At 36.6% G+C, this 22,105-nt stretch overlaps 1 protein-coding gene across 18 annotated transcripts in view; it reads left to right on the top strand.

Moving 5' to 3' along the window:
* Nucleotides 1–22,105, top strand: part of LOC108718127 (muscleblind-like protein 1) — a 128,170-nt gene that overhangs the window by 20,002 nt on the left and 86,063 nt on the right. For 3 of the 18 annotated variants that reach the window (XM_041564939.1, XM_041564935.1, XM_018265755.2), the window contains exons 1-2: nucleotides 11,881–12,320; nucleotides 12,435–13,363. The exons of 1 other annotated variant lie outside the window; for it this stretch is intronic. In XM_041564939.1, the coding sequence (XP_041420873.1) occupies nucleotides 13,190–13,363 (174 nt within the window). In that variant the 5' untranslated portion in view covers nucleotides 11,881–12,320; nucleotides 12,435–13,189. Of the gene's footprint in view, nucleotides 1–11,878; nucleotides 12,357–12,434; nucleotides 13,364–22,105 lie in introns of those variants that run through there. 14 more of the 18 variants (XM_041564941.1, XM_041564937.1, XM_041564940.1 and 11 more) reach the window with 9 other exon arrangements.

The raw sequence follows: 22,105 nt of genomic DNA, 5'->3' as shown, positions 1-22,105 counted from the left end.
ATAATACCACATATAAAAATTATTAAAAGTATTCCATACATAAAAGTATATATTGCAATTCATCAAAATAAAGTGTCCAGTGAAAATTAATCACCAACGTGATACATCTTCATCAAATCCATTATAGGTAAGTCGTCATCGTGGTACCTCTTCATCAATTTACAAAGGTTAAGGTGAAGATAATCATACCCATTTAAAAACAATTATGTCACTCATAAATAGGGTTTAAACAACACTGATTCAGATCCATCACCATTGTCCTATAAAATCTGAAAGAATAACGATATTCATAAAAATTAAAATCTGACATATAGACAATATATTACACGAACATCAGAACACAAAATAAAACTCATTTTACACACAGGCTGAGGTCACGGACAATTAATCTCTAACCAATTATACTAATTAATAATATGTGGTTTTATACAAGATACAGAGGTACAGACACTTTTCACAGTAACAAATGGTGCTTAACTGCTAAAATATTGAAACATTACATAAACCCAATTGGATTGTTTAGTTTTTTTTCCAACCTGCCTAATGCCATCCCTCAGAGAGTTGCACCTGGAGCTACAAGTCACTATTTGCAGTCCGATAATGAAGAATAAATTGTTGCAATGCTGCACATGGGTGGGATGTTTGTGCAAGTGTCCACTGGGTCACAAGTATTGATGCACATTGTACATTGCTGATTGTAATTTTCTGCCCATCAGCACTTGCTTCTGGCATTTGTAAAGTATGCCTTATGCATTTCATTAGAACAAGCCTTCAATGGTTTACTCACACAGCAGTACCGTGTATATGGAAACTATTTTTATAATGGAACTATCTCGAAAATGAAAATTTAATATAAACTTCATCATACTGAAATAAGTAAATTTCTAATTACTATCAATTAAATATTCTGCATCATTTCTGAAATAATCAAGTTTAGCTCCAATATATCTTATTGGGGGGCTCCTTTTGCCTAGAAGATGTATTAGAGCTCACTCTATTAAAATCACCAGACATCATGTCTTTCTACATGCAGGATTTGTGCAAAAGGCAGTTATTTTGCTTGATTTAGTTTTTACTGGAATCAGATATTTGAATGAGCTCTAATCTGCTAGGAAATTAAGCCCCCCTATAAGATATATTGGATCTAACTGTCAATGAATATCTGACACCCAACTGCTGCATGGAAAGATAACGAAGAGAAACAGATGCTGAGAGAGGGATAATGAACATAAACTTGACTATTTCAAAAGTAATGCAAAATGTTTAACTGATTGCATTTAGAAAGTTTCGTATTTCAGTATGATGAAGCTTATATTGAATTTTCATTTTCGCAATAGTTCCCCTTTAAGTAATGGCTACCATGGTTGTAGGAGCTGTTTTACTCAATAGAAATTATCAGTTGCATGTGTTATGTACCACTTTCATTAACCCTTTTTATTGAACTATAAGTGAATCATCATGTGATAATCAGATAGCTAATTATACTTAGTACTATGCATTAACAAAGAACAGTTTAACGAATCTGTGAACTCTTAATCCTTTAGGTCCATCCTCACACTCTGTGTCGTGTGTGATCATGAAGTCATTATTAATCAAACATATACAGTATAAGGAAGTAGGTCATATACTTACTAAATATAGGCACAGTATAATAATTCGATTTTTAAAGCTAAAGGGTTTTATCATCTCGGCCAATTAGGCCTAGCACAGTTGAACTGTTACTGTTAAATATACAAATGGCTCTCTGACTGCACAATCGTGTGTGTCATTGTCATAGAGGATTCTCATGCTGATGTGTTGCATCATTTCTAGCTTGCTCTAACCTTCACTTGCCCTAAACACATTGACACCAATTGCTATAATTTATAAGTGCCATCGGGCGTAGGAAGGGAACATTTTCACCCCACCAGTTTGTTCGGATAGAGATGAGCAAATAGATCTGTGCAGACTGCAGCTTGTTATGCACTGTAGTGGTAATAAAAGCAAAAGCATCTGCGATTCCATAGAAACGGTCTAATTTCAGTGCAATGCAGAAAGTAGTAAAATAGACAATTTAATGCTTCTGGCATCCCTGGTTCTGCATATTAAGCATCTGGTTTCTAAGTGCAGAGATAGAAAGAAACAGTGCTATGTGTCATGACATCAAGTGATGGGCGAATTTATTCGGCAGGCATGGAATTTCCCAATAGACTTTAATGCATTTTGACGTGTTTTGCAAATTTTTCGGCAAAGTGAAATGAGACAGATTCGCTCATCACTGATGACATCTTTGGTGAGATCAGCAATACAATTAAAGCTCCCAAATTCACCGCCATCTTTATACGAGCTATGAAGCAGCAGTGGTGCATAACTGTTTAATGCAAGGCAATATAGGGTGGGTAAAACATTAAAGGAGAAGGAAGGTCATATCCCACTTGGGGGTACCAAATGTTAGGCACTCCCAAGTGAATGTATTTACTTACCTGACTTAACTGCACCAGCCCGCGGATCTTCCAGTGAGCACCACAAAGCGATCCTCTTTCGGCTCTTCTTCTCACGACTGCATATGCACATTAGAGCAAAAAGCCCAACTTTAATGAAAAACCGGCTATTTCCTTCTGCTGTGCATGTGTCTGCCAGGGGAAATTTGAAGAAAGAAACCCGGAAAGATGATCGCACTGTGATGCTCACTGGAAGAACCCCGGGCCGCTGCAGTCTTCTGCTGATAGGAGCACCAGCGTGGGGTTTCAGGTAAGTAAATACAATCACTTGGGGGTGCCTAACATTTGTTTGTTATAATTTGCTACATTTAGTTGATACATTTCGCAGGATTAACTTTGGAATATTAGCAACTATTGTATCAATTCTAATAGCTGCCTTTAATGAAGCTCAGGGATTCGGCTCAGCAGGGCTAAAGATAGCAAATGCATCAACTAAATGTAAAGATTTAGAACAGTTAAAGAGTCGGGGCCAGAGCTACTTTAGAAGTTAAAAATTAAACTTTACACTTCAATATTAGAAAAACAGACACAAATTTGTTTGAAGATGAACAACACCTTTAATTAGCTGCTGGTGGCCAGATGTGAGCAAAAATATTAACTCTATTGTTCTTGAACAGCTTCTACACCCTCTAACATGACGAATGTGGAAAAGGTAACGATACATGGAGTGATGTGTGACCCTAAATTTAGCCTACAAGTTTATAATTCAAAATTAAGACTGCACGTTCCAATTTGACAGCTATCTATGCATAGCAAATTAATGTGGTTGGGCATATAACCAGTCCATGTATTAGTACAAAATTTACTATGGGATAATTAGGCATAAATATTTATGTTTTAATAAAATACTTTTAAACCTACCTGTTCAAAGCCATGCCAGCTCACACTAATAGCAGCCTTCCATCGATGACACAATTTACTTAACCCTGTTAGTGCCAGCAGTAATCCCCCTAATCTACCTCCACTGTAAACTAATTTACATAATTGTTCTACTGCCTGGCCTTGGCACAATTCAGGTTTTACTAAAAACATACACAATGCTATATATCTCTTACGAAGGAAGTGAATGTATAAAACCAGAACACACACATAAAATGTAAAGTAATTGTTTATTTATCCAGTTATGTATTATTATGTATTAAAATACTTTTGCTTGGATATAAGTGTATATATATATATATATATATATATATATATATATATATATATATATATATATATATATTTCCAGCTGTGGTGCACTCCAAGAGTGCCTGAGTACTGTCACATATATTATAGATAATAGTTTCCCCAAATTGACACACTCCAGCACTTTATAATGCAGTTAAAAAGGAAAATTTATTGTCAATGTTCTGGACCCTTCTCAAGACATTTAAATGTCTTGAGAAAGGTCCAGAAAAGGGCCGAAAGTTGACAATAAATTTTCCTTTTCAACTGCATTATGAAGTCCTGGAGTATGTCAATAATAGGAAACTATTTTATATATATATATATATATATATATATATATATATATATATATATATATATATATAGAAAGATGAAACAGCTCGCACTCACAGGACTTACAAGGTCAAAAAGTGTTTAATACAATCAAAAAATCGACTAACGTTTCGGCTTGCACTCAAGCCTTTCTCACTTTCTACTCAATCCTTGGGCTTTGTTGCACCCAGGCAACTTTGAACTATCGTGCAGTGCCGGCTTCCATACGTTCTTTATATATATATATATATATATATATATATATATATATATATATATATATATATATATATATATATATATATATATAAAGAACAGCAGGTATGGGCAGCACACCCTGGAATTAGTTGAGGCCTGGTTGCTCATGCGTAAATGCGTAAATAGAAAAAATTTTAAAAAAAGTTTATTGATATGGCGTTTCGGTCCCACACAGGAACCTTTATCAAGGACCGAAACGTCGGATCAATAAACTTTTTTTCTTTTTCATTCTCATCGCCTTTGATGTATAAATCCTGTGAGTGCCATCACTACATTTTTTCTATACATATATATCAGATAGATATCAGCACAAGCCATAAGCATCTGTGCAGAGAAGAAAGGTTTTGGATACCAAAAGGTAAGGTGGGGGTGCATATTGAATTTTTATAACATTGCTATGAAAATATTGCTATACAGTGTATACATCTAACTCATTTAAGAAAATATTGATTAGTTGCATTGCATACATTAGCACTACATAATAAGTGCAGTTTCAGGTGCAGGTTGCCACCAGGTTTTTTCCTGGTATTCCACTGGCTCACTCTGACCCAATATTCTTCTGGCACAACAGAGCTGTATCTATTGGCCCAGGTTACTGTTGGCCGCCACATTTGAGGTGGTGGTAGCTTGAGAGTTACCATGCATCCATTGATGCAAAATTCACAACAGAAGGTAGGACAAAAGGAGCAACACGTTTAATAAATGGTATTTTTCTGAGAAACTACAGTAGCAAACTTTGCAGGACTGCAGCCACTCATAGATGAACCCTATTGTCACAAATCTTCAACTTGTGTTTGTCCAGCAGCTGCTAAGCCTTATTTTTGAGCATTCCAAGACAGATCTCAAGTAGCCTAAGTCAGAGTTGCAATGCCTCCTGGATGTCCTATCAATGCATCCAGCCAAGCTTGCAGTGACACAGCAGTACTCTTGTATTAACTGATATAAAATGACACATTTTTCAAAGTCTTTGAAGTCAGCATGTCTGCTGTTATTTCTGTGCTTTTGTAACTTATTTTTGCTCTAATTTGCAGCTTGTGCTGATACAATAGCTGCTTCCATTCCTTATTTCACATAAGGAAATCTGGCTATGCACAGCTTTGCTCCATTTAGTAGTCTGAATTCCTTTTAGACAGCTTGCATTTAAAATTTACAGCCATTCCCATTTCTTCTGTATATATTTTGATAACTTATATATGAGCCACTGTCTATCCATCCTAATACACAGCAAGTGTGCTTTTTTTGGCCTGACTTTGCATATTTGCATATTCTGCTTTTTTTCTTTTAGTTTAACAAGTCTTTCTGAAGCAACGATCGTTTTAAAAACATCAGCTGCATTTTTAGATTCTAGAATGCAGAGAAGTGGTAAAAGTTCAGATGTAAGACTATTTTGTTCATGAGACACTACTTTCATGTGTCATGCCATCATGTACATGTATTACAGAATGAAGCGGAATAAGAAATAGACACTTTTTGAAAAACATTTATAGAATCTAGAATCTTCAACCTAAGGGACAGATTTATCAAGGGTCGAATTGAAAATTTGAATTTTTTAATTTTTTAATTTTTTTTATGGGGGAAAACAGTCAAATTCGATTAGGGAGTAATTCAAATTTAATTCGAGTTTTTTTGGGGAAAAACTTTGAATCATATTCGATCCAATGCGATATTCCTTCGATTCATACGAATTCCGCCGAATACGGATTGAAAAATCTTTGACTTAATTTTGTTTGGTCTTTTTGAATTCGAATTTTGAAGTTTTTTCAATTCGAAATTTGAACCTTCATAAATATGCCCCTAAAATTACCTCGAAATTCGACTTTAAAAATTCGAATTTTCACTTTGACCCATGACAAATCTGCCCCAAGTGTATGGCTAAACTGAGTTGTGTGCCTGCTTTCTAACATAGCGATGTAAACCGTATTTTGAAATGACTCCTGGTGGATGCACATGCAAATGTCAGAGAATTTGTAATATTTGGCCTCATTTCTTATTACAAATTCTGTAAGTATGGCCTTTATATCTACCATGGCATAGAACATTGATGGAAACCAAGACTGTGCTATTTTTCTTCTTATTTTACTAGCAATTGCATTCCTCTCATTAACAACTTGACATTACATTTTATGTTAAACAGTTATCTTTTTAAAGGTCCTCTATTTTAGTGTAACAATAAAGATGAGGAAATTATATTAATTTGACTTTCTGTATGGCTACATTGATATGTATATTTCGACAACAATTAGCATAATTTTATCAATTAGCAACCTCTTTTCTGTTAAATCAGTCTTGGCTATAAGCTCAGCTATGCGTTGTCCTTCCTTTGCCACTGCAGTATTTTGTGCCTAATGGTTTCCTTTCTGTGAAATACTCAGCTGTATAGAACTTCTGAAATATCATTCCTTTTAAAGAATCTGTTTGATTCCTATCATTACTGAAGAGCAAACAGCAGCCAAAAAAATTCTAGAGACATTGTTGTGAAAATGCAGTTGCAGAATGCAATAAATGGAACAAGTGCAACTGATGTAATATCTGCTGTTTTATGCTAAAGTCATTATTCTCTCTCACCTTAAAGCCATACATTATATCCGGAGAAGTGTGCAACCAAGCATTTATTGCATGTTAATAAGAAAATCATATTTTTGCTTCTAGTGCTATTTTTGCTGATTCACACCGGCAAATGTGATGATTCTCAGAAGTGGACATGGGATCATTATTTTGAAAACAAAATGAATTTTCTTAGAATCATAGTGCTGGAACCTACAATCCTTGTAATTTTAATCCTCAAAGACAGTATCTATTGCAATAATTGGTAAATATAGCTTCTGTCAAGCAGTATATAGTATGTGTGTGTGTGGAGGGGTGCAATCACTACTACTACGTGTACTCATAATAAGATACTCCCATATTTGAATATCAGCCTTATTGAACCACATCCCCCCACAGTCTGATACACATTCCTACCTTACTATCCATGATCATTTCATGCACACAGAGCAGACACCACTATTGCTGATGCTCTAGCTCAGTGCAATGTATCTAAGAATGACATTTTGCTTGTATTTTTCATTTTTCACTTTTCAGACATTTTATCTGAAATGTAACATTTTTCTTCAAAAGTCTCTTTAAAATGATATGCTTTGAAAGAAAATAATAAGTAATAAGAAATGAAACAGGTTAAAAAAAATAACCAACATTTAAGATTTTCTTAACTTTTTTTTCTAAATGACCATTTGTTTTATTAGCATATAGCATAATGGAAAAGTTTAAACCAGAAAACAATTGAACAGATCTGAGGAAAGCCCAGTTGGACCATAAACAAATAAGAAATAAGAAAATCTATCCAACAAGTCAACCAGTTTTTTTTTTCAAAAAGCTTTATTGTAAACTTCCAACCATACAAAGCCTTAATTGCATGTACAATTTTGTTTAACATAAAACAAATTTGTTTTTACCATCAGTATTTCAGATAGATTTGTTTGTGAGAAAAACTTGCCACCTGGCGAGATAATATAACAAAATGACCATAATTTGTAGCATGGCAAGTTTTATTGCTACTCTCTGCAGAGGAGGTCTATGTATCATGGGGAATATTGTAGTACTATGAGTAGGGAAAAAGATAATAATAGACGGAAAAGTAAAGGGGTACAGCAGGGTGATGTAGGACTCGCTCCTCTTTATTGATATGTTTTGTAGACATCTTTGAACATAAACCATCTCATCCAGATAGCAGAGAATTTTGCAAACTGATCCGAGTTGTAGGACGACATTTCCTCAAATCTGTATTTTTCTGTAATTTTGTTAAAACAGTCTTTTATGGTGGGAATATATGTAGTTTTCCAGTGTAACGGTATTAAAAGTTTTGCTGCATTCAGCAGTTGAGGCTCTAGGCCAGAGTTGAAAGTTGCAACTGGTTGTGTATTGGGAAATAACAGGACTTGTAAAGGGTCTGCCGGTATGGTGCCCCCGAGGATCTGGCTAGCCAATGAGCATACCTCTTCCCAGAAAGGTCTTAAAAGGTCACAGGTCCAGAAGATATGGTATAAAGTACCTGACACTCTGGGTCGGTGCTCCTATCAACAGCATAGTGTATCAGCCCAGGGTTCTGCCAGCGAGCACCACAAAGTGATCCTCTTCTTTACGTTTTCGTTAAAGTTCAGCTTTTCGCTCTTCTGTGCATAAGCAGCCGTGAGCTGAAGGAAGAAGCAGGAAGAGGATTGCTCTGTTGTGTTTGCTGGAAGAACACCCAGGCTAGTGCAGTTTTCTGCTGACAGGAGCACCGGCCCGGAGTGTTAAGGAAGTAAATACAATCACTTGCTTAACTTTTGAAACCCCAAGTAAAAAAATACTTTCCTTCTCCTGGTCTCCTAATTAATCTCGTATCTATGCAAGTGCATTACAAAGACAAGGGTTTTTTGTTACAAACTTATGATCATAAAATTGATTAGCCACCATACCACGTCAAGGTAAACCCCATATTTTTCAAACTGGTGACCATTAAATGCTCTTATTGGTTGCTGTGGGTGACTAAACCTTTTCCATATATGTAAAATGCTGTGCTATGTATTGCCTTCTTAGTCACTGATAATGCTTGTCTTTAAAGGAGAATTCAACCCTGTAGAGAAAAACCCTGTACCCCCACCCCACATAGGCCCCCCTCCCTCCTCCCCCCAGCCTAACTGCCCCCCCGGGAAATGCCCCATACTTTATACTTACCCCTCGTCGCAGATTCTGGCATCGGACTTCACGGCATCCATCTTCCGGGTCTTCGGTAAGCTGACAGGAGATCGGTATGTCGGCGCATGCGCAAATGGAGGAGTTTGCTGGTTTGGATAACTGCACATGCACCGAATTGGATGGAAATTGCTGAAGCTCCAGAATAAGATATGAAGACCCGGAAGATGGCTGCCGTGAAGTCTGATGCCAGAATCTGTGACGAGGGGTAAGTATAAAGTATGGGGCATTTCCCCAGAGGCCAGTTAGCCTGGGGGGAGGAGGGAGGGGGGTCTAAGTGGGGTGGAGGGTACAGGGTTTTTTCTACAGGGTTGAATTCTCCTTTAAACTGTCTGAATTCTACATAGAGGAATTACAAACTCTGTTGATATGATTTTCTGTTTGGCAAAAGTGTATGTAATAACTGAAATAATCATTAATGTATACTGTCTGCTGCCTTACTCTGCTGCTGCCTTTACCACCACCATAGAGATACATTGCATTCTTTAAAGAGATACTGACACCAGAAATTAAACTCTTTTACTCCTATCATAATATTGCATTTGAAAGCTACTTATAACTTTGCCATAAAGTATTTTCATAATGCTTTTACATTACCTGTCTGATGCCCCATGTTCCTGTATGAGGGGGCTGCCATATTTGTGCAGCAGGAGTCCGTTAGCATTGGAAACTTTACTGACAGGCTGAGATGGGACAGTAAGGTTGGCAAAACAGTCAGGTTTAGAAACTTAAACTAACAATTACTTACAAAAACAAACCTCTCAGCAAAAAACATGACCTATAGGTAACTTTTAATGTACATTCATATTTTAAAAAGTGTCAGTATCACTTTAACTTCTATTCCACATTTACTATCCCTTTTGCTTTCAATAACAAAGTTGGTAGGGCACTGATGCCAAGGTAAACAGAGCCAAAATCCAATGCTCTGGTCTGTTATGTAAACACACTCAGAGATGAGTCAGAGTAAAATTGAAAAGAAGCCATTCTCATTCCTTCAGTATGTTGCCATATGTTGCATGAGATTCTGAACCTCTTTTATGCTGTTTGCATTGATAAACACTGATTATATCACAAAAACAGTTTCCCCAGCGTCACTTATTGGGACTTCAAGACAGTTATCTTTACTACGAGTCCTATGGCCAATCAACATACACGGGAAATTGTTATAGGTTAATCTATTTCAATATTCTGTTCAAATGCCGGTTCCAGCTTACCCTTAAGGATTGTTGGTCCGGTTGCACCATGCCCCGGACCCCTCACGTGTTTGCTGGATTCGGCTCCCCAAAAGGATGAAAGTATGAGAGGGGTTAAGTGGGTTTAAAAGGGCGATTGGCCAGGAGGAAATGAGGTCTCTGATGAAGTGCAGTGACACGAAACGCGTCAGACCTCATGGCGCAGGGTTACACAGTTTGTTAAAATGTTAAATCTTCAATAAAATCAAAGTTTTTACCACTGATCTGAAGACCAAGCGATTCCTTGGGTGATCCGAAGAGTGCGTTGCCCAGAACTCTTGTGTGTGCAACATTGCGTTGATAAACACTGATCCAAACATTGATTTTCCAAAAGAAAATTATAATGACTAAATCACTGGACCACATATATATGAAAGTTAACATCTCCTTTAATAAAGCAGAAAAAACGGATATATGCTTAACATCATTTAATAAGAAATATGGATTTGGACAAAAAGTTTCATAAAATGCAATATAATTGCCTGTGCTTTGCAGTTCATGTGAGTTGCACTTTTATAAAAGTTACGCAGATTTTGCTCACTGTGTGCAACAATGTTTGGGGGGGGGGAGGAAATCTTATTAGTTACTGTTTATAAATATAGGTTTTATTTTGTAATAAAGGACTATGCTATTTGTTCTGCATCTGTGCTTCAGTAATACTGAATGGGTTAAAATATGATTGTTCATGTGAGTGTGTGTGTGTGTGTTTGCATGCAAGCAAATATAATACTATGCAAAGCACAGTGTATAAGTAGACTTGAAATGAAAGTTGAGCACTAATCTATGAGCTATAATTAGTTCTTCATTTTAATCGATCTTATGGAGCTGATGGATTTATTGATGTGGCTAGAAACCCTGAAAACGAACCTTAGAAATCAATACACACACATAATGCAGTGACTTTGCTAAACATATGTGTTAAATCAGATATCCTTATAACTTGCTGCTCTGTAGATGCTGAGCTGCCATCTCCAGCATTCACTGGAATCCACACAGTGTGAAAAGGGGGTGCCCCCTGCATTTGTGGCCCTGAATTTAGTCATGCTGAGATTCATGACAGAGCTGTTAATTTTGTTTTTTTCATTGTCTTTCGCCTCAGTTGTAAAATGTGTCATCCAAACAGGGCGGATGCACTCACGTGGTTCAGCTGCTGGCAAGGTGTCACCATTTTGTGGTGAAGCAATGGAAACTGTTAAAAGTAAGATGCCATTTTAGAACAAGGAGCCCAAAGGTGTAGAGATAATGGCTTGCATATGACAGAGCTAGTAGCAGCATGTTGTTAGTATATACAGCTACTTTCTGGCAGCAGAACAGTGTGCTACAGTTTATTGTATTACTGGAATCAAAAAGCCTATTTACTATTTAACTCCAGTATCCCCTGGGGAAGGCAGACGCATGGACAGATATCCTTTTTAGGGTGCTTGCTATATTTCTGTTCGTGGTATAGATTTTTTTTAAATGCCTGGATAGAGAGAGCTTTTGTTCATATTTTCGCTGGTCTGTAGTATATTGACAAAGTGTCTGCTGGATGAAGGGAATACTTTTACAGTTTAAAGACGACTGCAGATTTGTGTGAGAAGGCAGCCCTGCCTATAGTTTTGAAGGAAGTGAATCTGATAGGTCAGAAGAATGTACCATTTATAAACACCCCTCCTTTCCTTTTATATTCATGTGCGAGATGCAGCAGGCTGAATGCAGACTGTGCACAAGGCAGAACAGGCAACACAGGAGAAGAGTCAGCTCAGAACAGGGATCTGCAATTTTAGGGCTTGCCTCCTAGCTCACTTATTCTCCCCATTGCTTCTGCGTTGCCTGTTTATAGGGGCTGTCGTTGGAACAGAACATGGTTTAACCCACTGACTGCATGCTGCATGTTGGGTAAATTCAAACCCACATGCGGAGCCTGGTGCAGAGGAATTATTTACATCTGATGGATATTTTCTCCGCTTATTGCATAGTAATGAAGCCCTGACAGGAGCAACCTTTCATAAGACAGCCCACATTATTGGCTTCCTGCCCAGAATATTGCTGCAACACTATCTGTGATTGGTTATCTTCCTATCATGCATTGCTTCACAAGGGAAACTGCCCCCTTTTTTTAATAAATCTACGATGGCTGGCTGCACTATGCTTCTCTGTAAGTATTGGGCATGGTGAGAAATCGGCAAGCTTGGTATGGGACGGGGATAAAAGTGGGCGAGAGAAGTGAAGTGCTGCTTGGTAAATTTTAACATGTTTGTTTTTTCTACAGGTTGGTACTAAGAAGTGCCTTTCCTGACGTCTCTGCTGCTTGGAACCCGCTTGTAGAGCAGCCTCTGCTTTTGCCTTGCTTGCTGCCAGCTAGACTGCGACGAGAGCACATCCACCCTTCTCATCTAGCCCAGACAACCCCCTATTTTTGCTCTTAATCAAGAGAAAGCCCTATGCCTCATGCTGTTATTATAGTAGCAAAAGAGAAACGATTGCTGAAAGTTATTTGCTGTCAGAGACAGAGAAGATAGAGTGAAAGGGAGTGAAAGAGAGAGAGGGAGAGAGCAAAGCCTTGATTATTGTCCTACACTGCTGCATCTCTCTATGCCAAACTAATCAATACCGATTGCACTGCAAAACCCAACTGCCAATTCAGCTGTGTGGAGATTACCTTTCTGACAACTTTACTGAGAGCAGCTTGGAAATTCTGTGTCAGCAGAGGGTCTGCCACGTTTGTATGCTTGCAATTCGGGCTCGAAATTGGAACTCTAAATAGGTTCCTGAGAGTTTCAGAACAAGCTCCAGGACATAGCTTTTTTTTTCTTTTCTTTTTTTCTTTCTAATGATAGCTGGATGATCACACCTTTTCCAAATACTTTGTCTTAATAATGTATTAAGTTGTTTCCAAAGTGGGAAAGTGGGACTGTATGTGGATACGGAGTGCACAGTCTTGCCATTCAAAAACAAAAATAGACAGTTGGATTTACTTCCACCTGTTTTACTCAGAATTTGTAACTGCCTGTACATTTTTTAAGTATGGCTGTTAGTGTCGCACCAATTCGGGACACTAAATGGCTAACGCTGGAAGTGTGTAGAGAGTTCCAAAGGGGGACGTGTTCACGGCCAGATACAGAATGTAAATTTGCACATCCATCGAAAAGCTGCCAAGTTGAAAATGGACGGGTAATCGCCTGCTTTGATTCACTGAAAGTGAGTAAACATTCTATTTGCTTTAAGAACAAACATTAAGTAATGTGACCATGGCAAACAAAAAACTTCATTCAGACAGTGAAATGAACACAGTTACTGTTACTGACTGTTTTCTTAAGAGTTTGCTTCTTTCCTTTTCTGTGGGATAGGGTTACCAACATATATGCTTGGCATCACTGGGTATAATGGGAAGGATGTACCAATCTATATGCTTTAGTATCAGTGGTTATAATGGGATAGGCTAATTAGCATATTTGCTTTAGTACTGATGGTTATAATACCTAAAGTTTGATTGTATAAACTTCAGCACAACTGCCTGGTTTAATTAATGTTCCTCTATTAAGGTCTATGTGGTATCTTTATTCGAAATGAAAACTGAAAGTTTTTCTTCTTTTTTTTAATTTTCTCTCTGAGCCATTATACTGGAAAAGCCATAAATCTTACTTATCTAACAAATGAATAGTTAATATATTATTAACTGTGAAACCTGAGGCCTGGGTATCTGGAAGCATGACATAAAAAATTGTTGGATGACCTTAAGAAATACCAAGTCTGAATGTTAAATTAGTAAAGCAGTGGGGGTTAAATACAAAGTACAAAGAAGTTGTGACCACTACCAGACCACTGAACCTAAGGGCCGCTCCTGTTTGCTTAAAAAAAGAAGGAAAATCGTCTTGCACTTGGGGGTGTTAGGCACCCCAAGTGATTTTATTTATCAGCAAAAAACGGCACCAGCCGGGGTTCTTCCAGTGAGCACCACGAAGCAAACCTCTTCCGGCTTCTTCTTTCTTCAAATTTCCCGGGGCAGATGCATGCACAATAGAACAAAATATCTGACTTTTTAGTTAAAGTTTGGCTTTTCGCTCCACTGTGCATGCGCAGCCACGCAAAGAAAATGGAAGACAGAAGAGAATCGCTCCGTGGTGCTCACTAGAAGAACCCCGGGCTTGTACAGTTTTCTGCTGATAGGAGCACCGGCTTGGGGTTTCAGGTAAGTAAATACCTAACATTCGGCACCCCCAAGTACAAGAAGACTTTCCTTCTCAGTACGCAATCTCAAATGCAGTGGTTGAGGGATATGGATGGATAGAAAAATACATCTTGTCATAGCTGGGGCTAAGACAGAACCAGTAGGCTTCTAATTAAAGCATTGGTGAAACCTAAACTGTATTTCCCAGGCATGCTAGTATATGCAACTCACTAACAGCTACAGTGACACACGATAACTCTTCAGTGACTTAGTTATCATATATAGGATATAATGACATTTACTTTATTTAAATGTATAGATTTATGTTGAATGATAGGCTAGATAAAGTCCTAAGGGGCTGACTGTGTTGTTACCTTGCAGTTACGTTCTGACTTCACTTAATTGTATATCCAAATGACAAGCAAGGTCATTTACTAAATATACAAACAAATAGAGGCCCAAAGAGATAAATACCGATCTCAGAAACTGTGTGTGACTAAACTGAACACTGCTCAGAGGATAGCCTAAGACCTGTCCGCATCCAATCTGTAGAAAAGGCAAATGTAATTATGTGCATTGCAACTTCAAACGTTTTGACTGTACTTGCCCAACATTTACATCAAACGATGTATACCTTTAAGGTTACAAATACAAATATAAACCTAACCCTGGATGATTTGCTGTTAGTTATTTCTGCCCTTCCCCCTGATTAAATTGTATAAATAAAATGTGTTGCATTCCTTGTAGCTTTAGGAACTACAACTTCATTCATCAATATTCTGAGGATGATGGGAGTTGTAGTTGGACATCCCCATTCACTTCCAACAGTAAAACTGTTTTTATCTGTTTGATAGAATATTACAATAGTCTGCTTGTTTTGGGGTTTACTATGCCAGCTGCAAACATAACATTACTACACTGACATTTAACTATACAATGGGACTTGAATATAGCGTCAAAAAGTATTTTTTATACTTTTTGTTTAAGGTTAGGGCAAATTAGGATGGCCATATTCGATATAATGTAGCAACATTTCTATACAATATATATCAATACAAGAGAAGCCCCTCTGGGTTCATTATAGGATGCTGTTGAACATTAGTGTTGAGACATAGGGGTAGCGCAAGTTTGTAAGGCCAACTATTTTTAGAACAGCAGAAAGGCAACATCAGTATTTTCAAAGGAGACCCCATGAAATGGCATTACCCTTCAGCTGTGCTTCTCAAATTTTGGCCAAAGTCCCAGGAGTCTTCTACTAAGTACAGCAGAATTTCTTGCTGGATGAACGTAAAGGGCAAATATTTAAAACAGCCAGAACAGTATTTATGAGCACAATTCCTCTTTATCAATATGATGTTCACCAGAAACGGCACTCAGCTCAGGCCTGTGGCACAAGCGGGATGTACATATTGCAGCTTGAGATTTGTTTCCTCTGAAATAAGTTAATCAGTCTTGTGTGCTGCGTTTTACACATGACTGAGCATGAAGAGGAAACAAGCAACAGTATGCATTACTTTCTCACTTAGCACACTCAGTGTCAGCTACCCTGACTAAATACTAATCTAATGCATTTCTACCTACTCTATATATTTAACTTATAACTGATCTCTGGTTGTATTACTGTAGTGTATATTTTGGTAACAGAACAGACAGCAACCCTTTTCAATGTTGTTTGTTTTATTTTTTATATTTTTGTTTAAATACCTTTTAACCAAAATCTACATTCCGTTTAGAACATCAAGTTGTTTTTTTCATAAAACGTCATAGCATTCATTTATTGGAAATGCAACTATAAAAAAATGTTCCATTCTTTGCATCTTTATTAGATTATGGAAAGTTTGTTCCTTTATTCTCTGACAGCAAATCAGGATCATTTTTTGCCACTCTCCTAATGTGTCCAGACCTACCCCATACCTACCTGGGCCATCCCATCCTATCCTGCAGACTACACTACTTGTTTGGTTTGATACATGAGACATTTGTGGGCCAAAAGGTTCAAGCTGCAAAAAATGCAGCAAAACTTGATGATGTAAATCCCAATATAGAATGTCGTCTGATAAAAGAACATGTAATTTTAAGACACTTTCCTTTCTACATTCATTCAAAATTGTCACTGGGTTTTAAAGTTGTTTTTAAAAATAATTGCAGTCAAAAACACAGTTGCATATCACTTTTTGCAATGCTGGTTCTGTATTGAAATAATTTAGAAGACATCAGCCATGCATGCTTCTTCACATGTCTGTTAATCATCTGATTTCTGCCACAACAAAACCAGGGCAGATAGCAATAGACAGACAGCTACTGCTTTCAAAAGCAATTACATGTCCAAATAATATTAAAACTCTCAAATATTACTAATTACTAATGTATGTACACTTAAGTTGCTTAGTATTTATTTTTTTCGAAAATGTTATTTTTGGTTTACATTTTAAGTGCATCTGCAAATGCTCTTCTGTACTTTAATGAAACCTGCTGTATAGTCCTTATATATGCACTAAAGAGCCTCTAAAATTCATATATAAAGAACAAGTGTATCTAACATTTGAATTACAAAAGCATTATTAGATAAAATAGGGGGGGGGCATATTTTTTATTCAGAAACAAGTTATCCAAAAAGCTTTGAATTACAGTAAATCCATCACCATAGAATCCATTTAATCCAATAATTCAGAAAAACCAACCTGGTTTTGTTTGTTGGCCACATGGACATAAAGGAGTGATTTGCATGTCTCCGCCTATAATACCTTATTTGACAGTTAAAAATCTCATTTTTGGTATGAAGGCAGTGTTATGTGTGTAGCATGCGACATGTAAATACCTTCTGTTTTCAGAAGGCTTTACAATCAAATAATTAAAAATTCTAAAATGTCTTTCTTTTTTCCTTGCATTAAGAGAACACTATCTTGTACTTGATTCTAGCGAAGGTATAATTAATCCTTATCGGAAGCAAAATATTCCTATTGGGTGTAATTAATGTTTAAATCATTTTAGAAAACTTTAGGTATAGAGAGAATAATTACAGAAAGATCCCTTATCTGGAAAACCCCAGGTCCCGAGCATGCTGAATAACAGGTGCCATACATGTACAATATGTTAAGTAGGTCTGTATTTTTATTTATGTAGAATAACTTTGACAGATTCTTATATCTAATCTATGATATAGGGGAGAAAGTTCAGTGAGTACATCATTAAAAAGCTAACATGAATTAATTTACATCATATTTTGAGTGGCAGGTATCTAAAGAGATGATAAAATGGAACCTTGTCTTAATGGTACTTTCAATCTAAATCTGTAGACGGCTTCTAGACACAAATATGAGCAACTGATCGTTCTCACGTATAGGATTGTTGCTTTAACAATCCAGATTTACAGATATATTGTATATACTGTATCTCCTTTACCAGACTTATATATCTCCTTTACCAGACTTGTTCTAATAGGTCACTTTGATGCCAGAGTCTTTAGGTGGCCTTTTCTTACTCAATGTAGATATATAAGTTGGAAAAAATTTAATTTTAATATATTTTGTAATAATACTGTTGATGCATTCTGAGATTTAATGTTTTAACTGGCATACAGACCAGCGTCAAAGTCAGTAATATAGACACAATGAACAAACCCTTTAGGAACTTTATTCCAAATGCACAATGGATCCATATCATGGGAATTCTACTGTTGCACTCACTTTTATAATTTGTTTGTGATTTATAGTACAGAAGATTTATTTGCCTATATTATCCATATATTCCATTTTTGGTGTCAGTGTAAGTGAGGTCTTACTCAGCTTGCCATGAGTTTTTAACTTTTGCATCCAGGATGTTGCAACTGGTATGGAGTGAGTTGGATAAGAAATAATGTGCTTGAATCATCAACAGACACTTGTTTCTCTCTTTACTGCTTTTTCAGTACACTGAAGGCCAATTCATGGCTTGGTTGCTCAGAGTTGGAGTCAGGTTACAGTCCATGCCCTGTGAGTGCAGAATTTAGTTATTCTGCATGTCATTGATTAAACACCAAGTTTTTAGCACAACATTTTATGCAATGCAAGGACAACAGCTAAAATCACACTGCTAGAAGAGAGAGTTTAAACATTAGCACTCTTACATAATTGTGAAATTCGGGGGAATTAACTGCTTGCCTGCCACAGGTCATAAAATATGTTGCACTGGAAAAGGACCTGACAACATTCTAAGTCTAAGGAAAATTGCTGGCACTTATATGGTGTGTTGTTTATTTTTCCAAATGAATAGCTTGTGTATTTTAAAAGTATATTGCCAATTCCAGTTGGAATTCAAGTGTGCAGCATGAGACCCACGGAGATGAAAATTCTTCTTTTATTGCCATGTAGACAAATAGATCCCACAGCTTTTTCCTTTCTAACAACCTAACTAACGGTGTGTAGAATCTGGGACAAAACATGAAGTTTTGCGTGCAGAAATATCCAGAAGAAAGAAGATTGTTTCAATTGAAGACCAATGAGGTCACATTTGAAAAAGATAAAGTATATATTATATAAAGGCTCATGCATGTAGTTAGTAATATTAGTAAGTAAAGAAGTGGGGTAAGGTTAGTCTCTTCTACATCAAAAAAGATATCAAACACTTTACACAATAAAATTTGTCACAGAAGATAGCATACTACCACTGAGTGGACTTGAAGGCCTAAATATCATTATTTGTAATGTTATCCTAAATGTGTAAACTGCCATTTGGTCATGCAGCATTGCAAGACACGCATACACAGATATTTAAATAAGGGTCACAGAATGAAGCACAAACTAAAGGAAGCTCATTTTTTGAGAGTTTATGAGAGCTATAGTTTATCCCTCCTACGTCCTACTGGCTTGCAGTGTTAATGTTTAGTTGTATTTCTCATGGGATAATATAAGGATGGTAATAATATTTCTTGACTATAGCTGTGTTGTTTGCATTATGAAAAGCAACAATGATAATTGTTAAAATTTGAAGTTAGTATAGATTACAAACATGCAGGCGTTTAGCTATGGGGAACTGCACATCTCAGAACTAAGCTCAAGTTTAGAACAGCTAAGAATGAAGCATAAGTAAAAATGTGTTTATTAAAGAAATAATGGTTGTTGGAATTGTATCCCAATGGGCCTTAAAGCTCAAGAGTGACATTTTACCTTTTCTCTTGCTCATCAATGTGTGTTTTCTCACTACTTTTGCATTTCTTTTGGGTGCTGGTTACTGGATATTTCAATGTGTTCTTTGCTGACTAGATAGAAGGTAAAAGGAGAAAAAGATGAGGTCATAAATGGATCAATAACTTCCACTATATTTAGCTTATCTCCTGTCTCTGCAGTAGGCAGTTAAAACAAAAAAATAAAACTCATTGATTGCTTAGGGATTTTTTTCTCACAGCAAAATTGCTGAATAATATATTTTATGTTCAATGTACATCATTTTTGTATTTGATCCCTCTTCAATCTTCTTAATAAGAATATTTATATTCCATGGGATATTCTTACTTAAGTAATTTAAGAGACTGAGTGCCAATTTTAAATGCTATTACAAGTATTATATTATAAAAGTGAAAACTATTCTGATGATTTTGGTACTAGATAAGAAAAACGGCATAAAATACAGTGAAAGTCACCTCAATGAAGTGTGGAGGCTTGGAAAAATAGCCAGTAGTCCTGGGGAAATTAGAGTGTTTGGGCCCCATAGGAATAATCATTTTAGTAACCATGACCCAAATACATTGTAAAATATATTCTATTTTTTCATGTAGGTTTTTGTTTCTCCACTGATTTAAATTTACCACTAGTGTATCAGAAATCTGTGGTGGTTATTAATCACATGTAGCAAATGAGTACAGTTTCAACACATAACCCATAAGACTTGCTTTACTGTTACTGACACACAAATTGTATTATTACCTAATTGGTAAGGAGAAGGTAATCATGAGTCTCTGATTCTGGAAGATGATGAGCTCTCTCATGACAGTCACATGGCTTGCACAGAATTTACACCGATATCATTTTCGCTCTGCTTGGACTGAATGTATAATTGTCATTGGTAGTTTTCTTTTCTAGGGTAGATCTGTTATGCAATATGTTCCCATGTACCATAGCCACACTACTGTAAGCAGCATTCTTCATCCTTCATCTGCACTGAAAAAGCCTTAGGTAATAATGGTTTAAAATGTTAGGGATCAACTTAATTAGACTCATGAGGCATTTTGAGTGAGAAGCTGTATTCTTTCTACTCTTAATAAGATTATATTTGTCTTTTTTTTCTGTTTTGTAGTTACAGTTTGTCTACAACTAAAATAAACTGACCACTGAATCCCTGATAGTCAAATGGACAGAATATTCCAATAATGGCCTAAAATCTGTGACAAGATGGTTGCTTGCACATGTAACTTTTAGGGGAATTTAGCTATGTTAAGCAGGTCAGCAGAGGATCATGAGCAAAACGTCAGGGACACTACAGTCGAAAATACAGATTTATTCAGGCAATTCTTCCCAACATAAATATTAAAGAAACACAGTTCATTAGCCTTTCCACAGCATGCATTGGACACTTTTCCCCTCTCTTTTGGGTTATCACCATTCAGGTTGGCTCCACTTTCCCCTCCAGGGATATCAGCTCACTAGCCTCTGGTCTGGCACACCTTCTGGCAGCAGCACATCTCCCTCCAGCACAGGAAGGGTGTTCAGGGACCCATACCCTCCTCTAGCACAAGGTGGTATCCCAGGACTCTGAGGTGTAATCCCACATCCCTTTTGCAGCTCACTTGCAGCATAATCAGATAGCTACCTCTAACTGGGCAGGTACAAAATCCTAAATGGACTATGGAATGAAAGGCCAACCTTGCTCTACTCCATTCACTCCAGGGACCCATTTATCCAGCTTTTCCTGGTAAATAAACATAGCCTTGCTTACTGCAGCAATACACAGTTTTCCCTGGAGTTTAACTGTTTACCACTGGTGAAAATACACAAAATCATGACCTTTTTAAGCACACCTCTTACAAATCATGCACATTTGTAACTAACTGAAACCTTCAAAAATAAGAAAACAACTACTGTCAAATTGACTGTTTAGAGCCAGATTCTAAACCTTATTACACTGACCAATATATTTGATGTAATTTAACACATCATTTACTATAAAACAGCATCCCAGTGTAAATTAATCAGTGTAATTTACAGGAAATAAGCTGTTTCAGTCAGCTGAAAATGGACAGGCATATTAATCTCCTTCCTGCTATTTTTTAGATAGGAAGTTTTTACCCAAGCCATTTCAATGAGTAATTTTTTATTTCTATTGGATGCTTTAGGTGTTACTAAAGGTATTTGCTGTCTAAAGGTATTCCCTCTTGCCCATTGTTAACTGATGTATAAAACACATAAAAAACACTATTAACGATTGTTTAATTTGTTTTACTAGTTTAGTTTAATTTTTTCCAACTCATTAATATCCTTCTTATGTACAAGGGCACAAACTGCATTTTAGACTTGAAATGTGGTGTCACCAGAGATATACTGTATAAAGAAGGAAAACCTTGTTTTTGTTCCTTGAACCAATGTTTTTTGTCTACTATACAGTTATTAATAAGCTTTAGCAGACATTGACTAAAACTGACTTGGTTTCTAAACTATGTTATTCACAAATAAGGAGCCCCCCTAGCACAATCCCATTTAGTGTATAAATTAAATTCATAGCATTTATATATGTAGAAACTCAGTTGCCAAGTTGGTGCTCATGTGCCAATTTATTCAAATCACTCTGCAAATTAGAAATGT

The sequence above is a fragment of the Xenopus laevis genome, chromosome 5S, assembly GCF_017654675.1.
Source record: "Xenopus laevis strain J_2021 chromosome 5S, Xenopus_laevis_v10.1, whole genome shotgun sequence".
NCBI classification, from domain to species: Eukaryota; Metazoa; Chordata; class Amphibia; order Anura; family Pipidae; genus Xenopus; species Xenopus laevis.
Note: the sequence above shows the minus strand (reverse complement) of the source record. Positions and strands in the feature narration are given on the sequence as shown.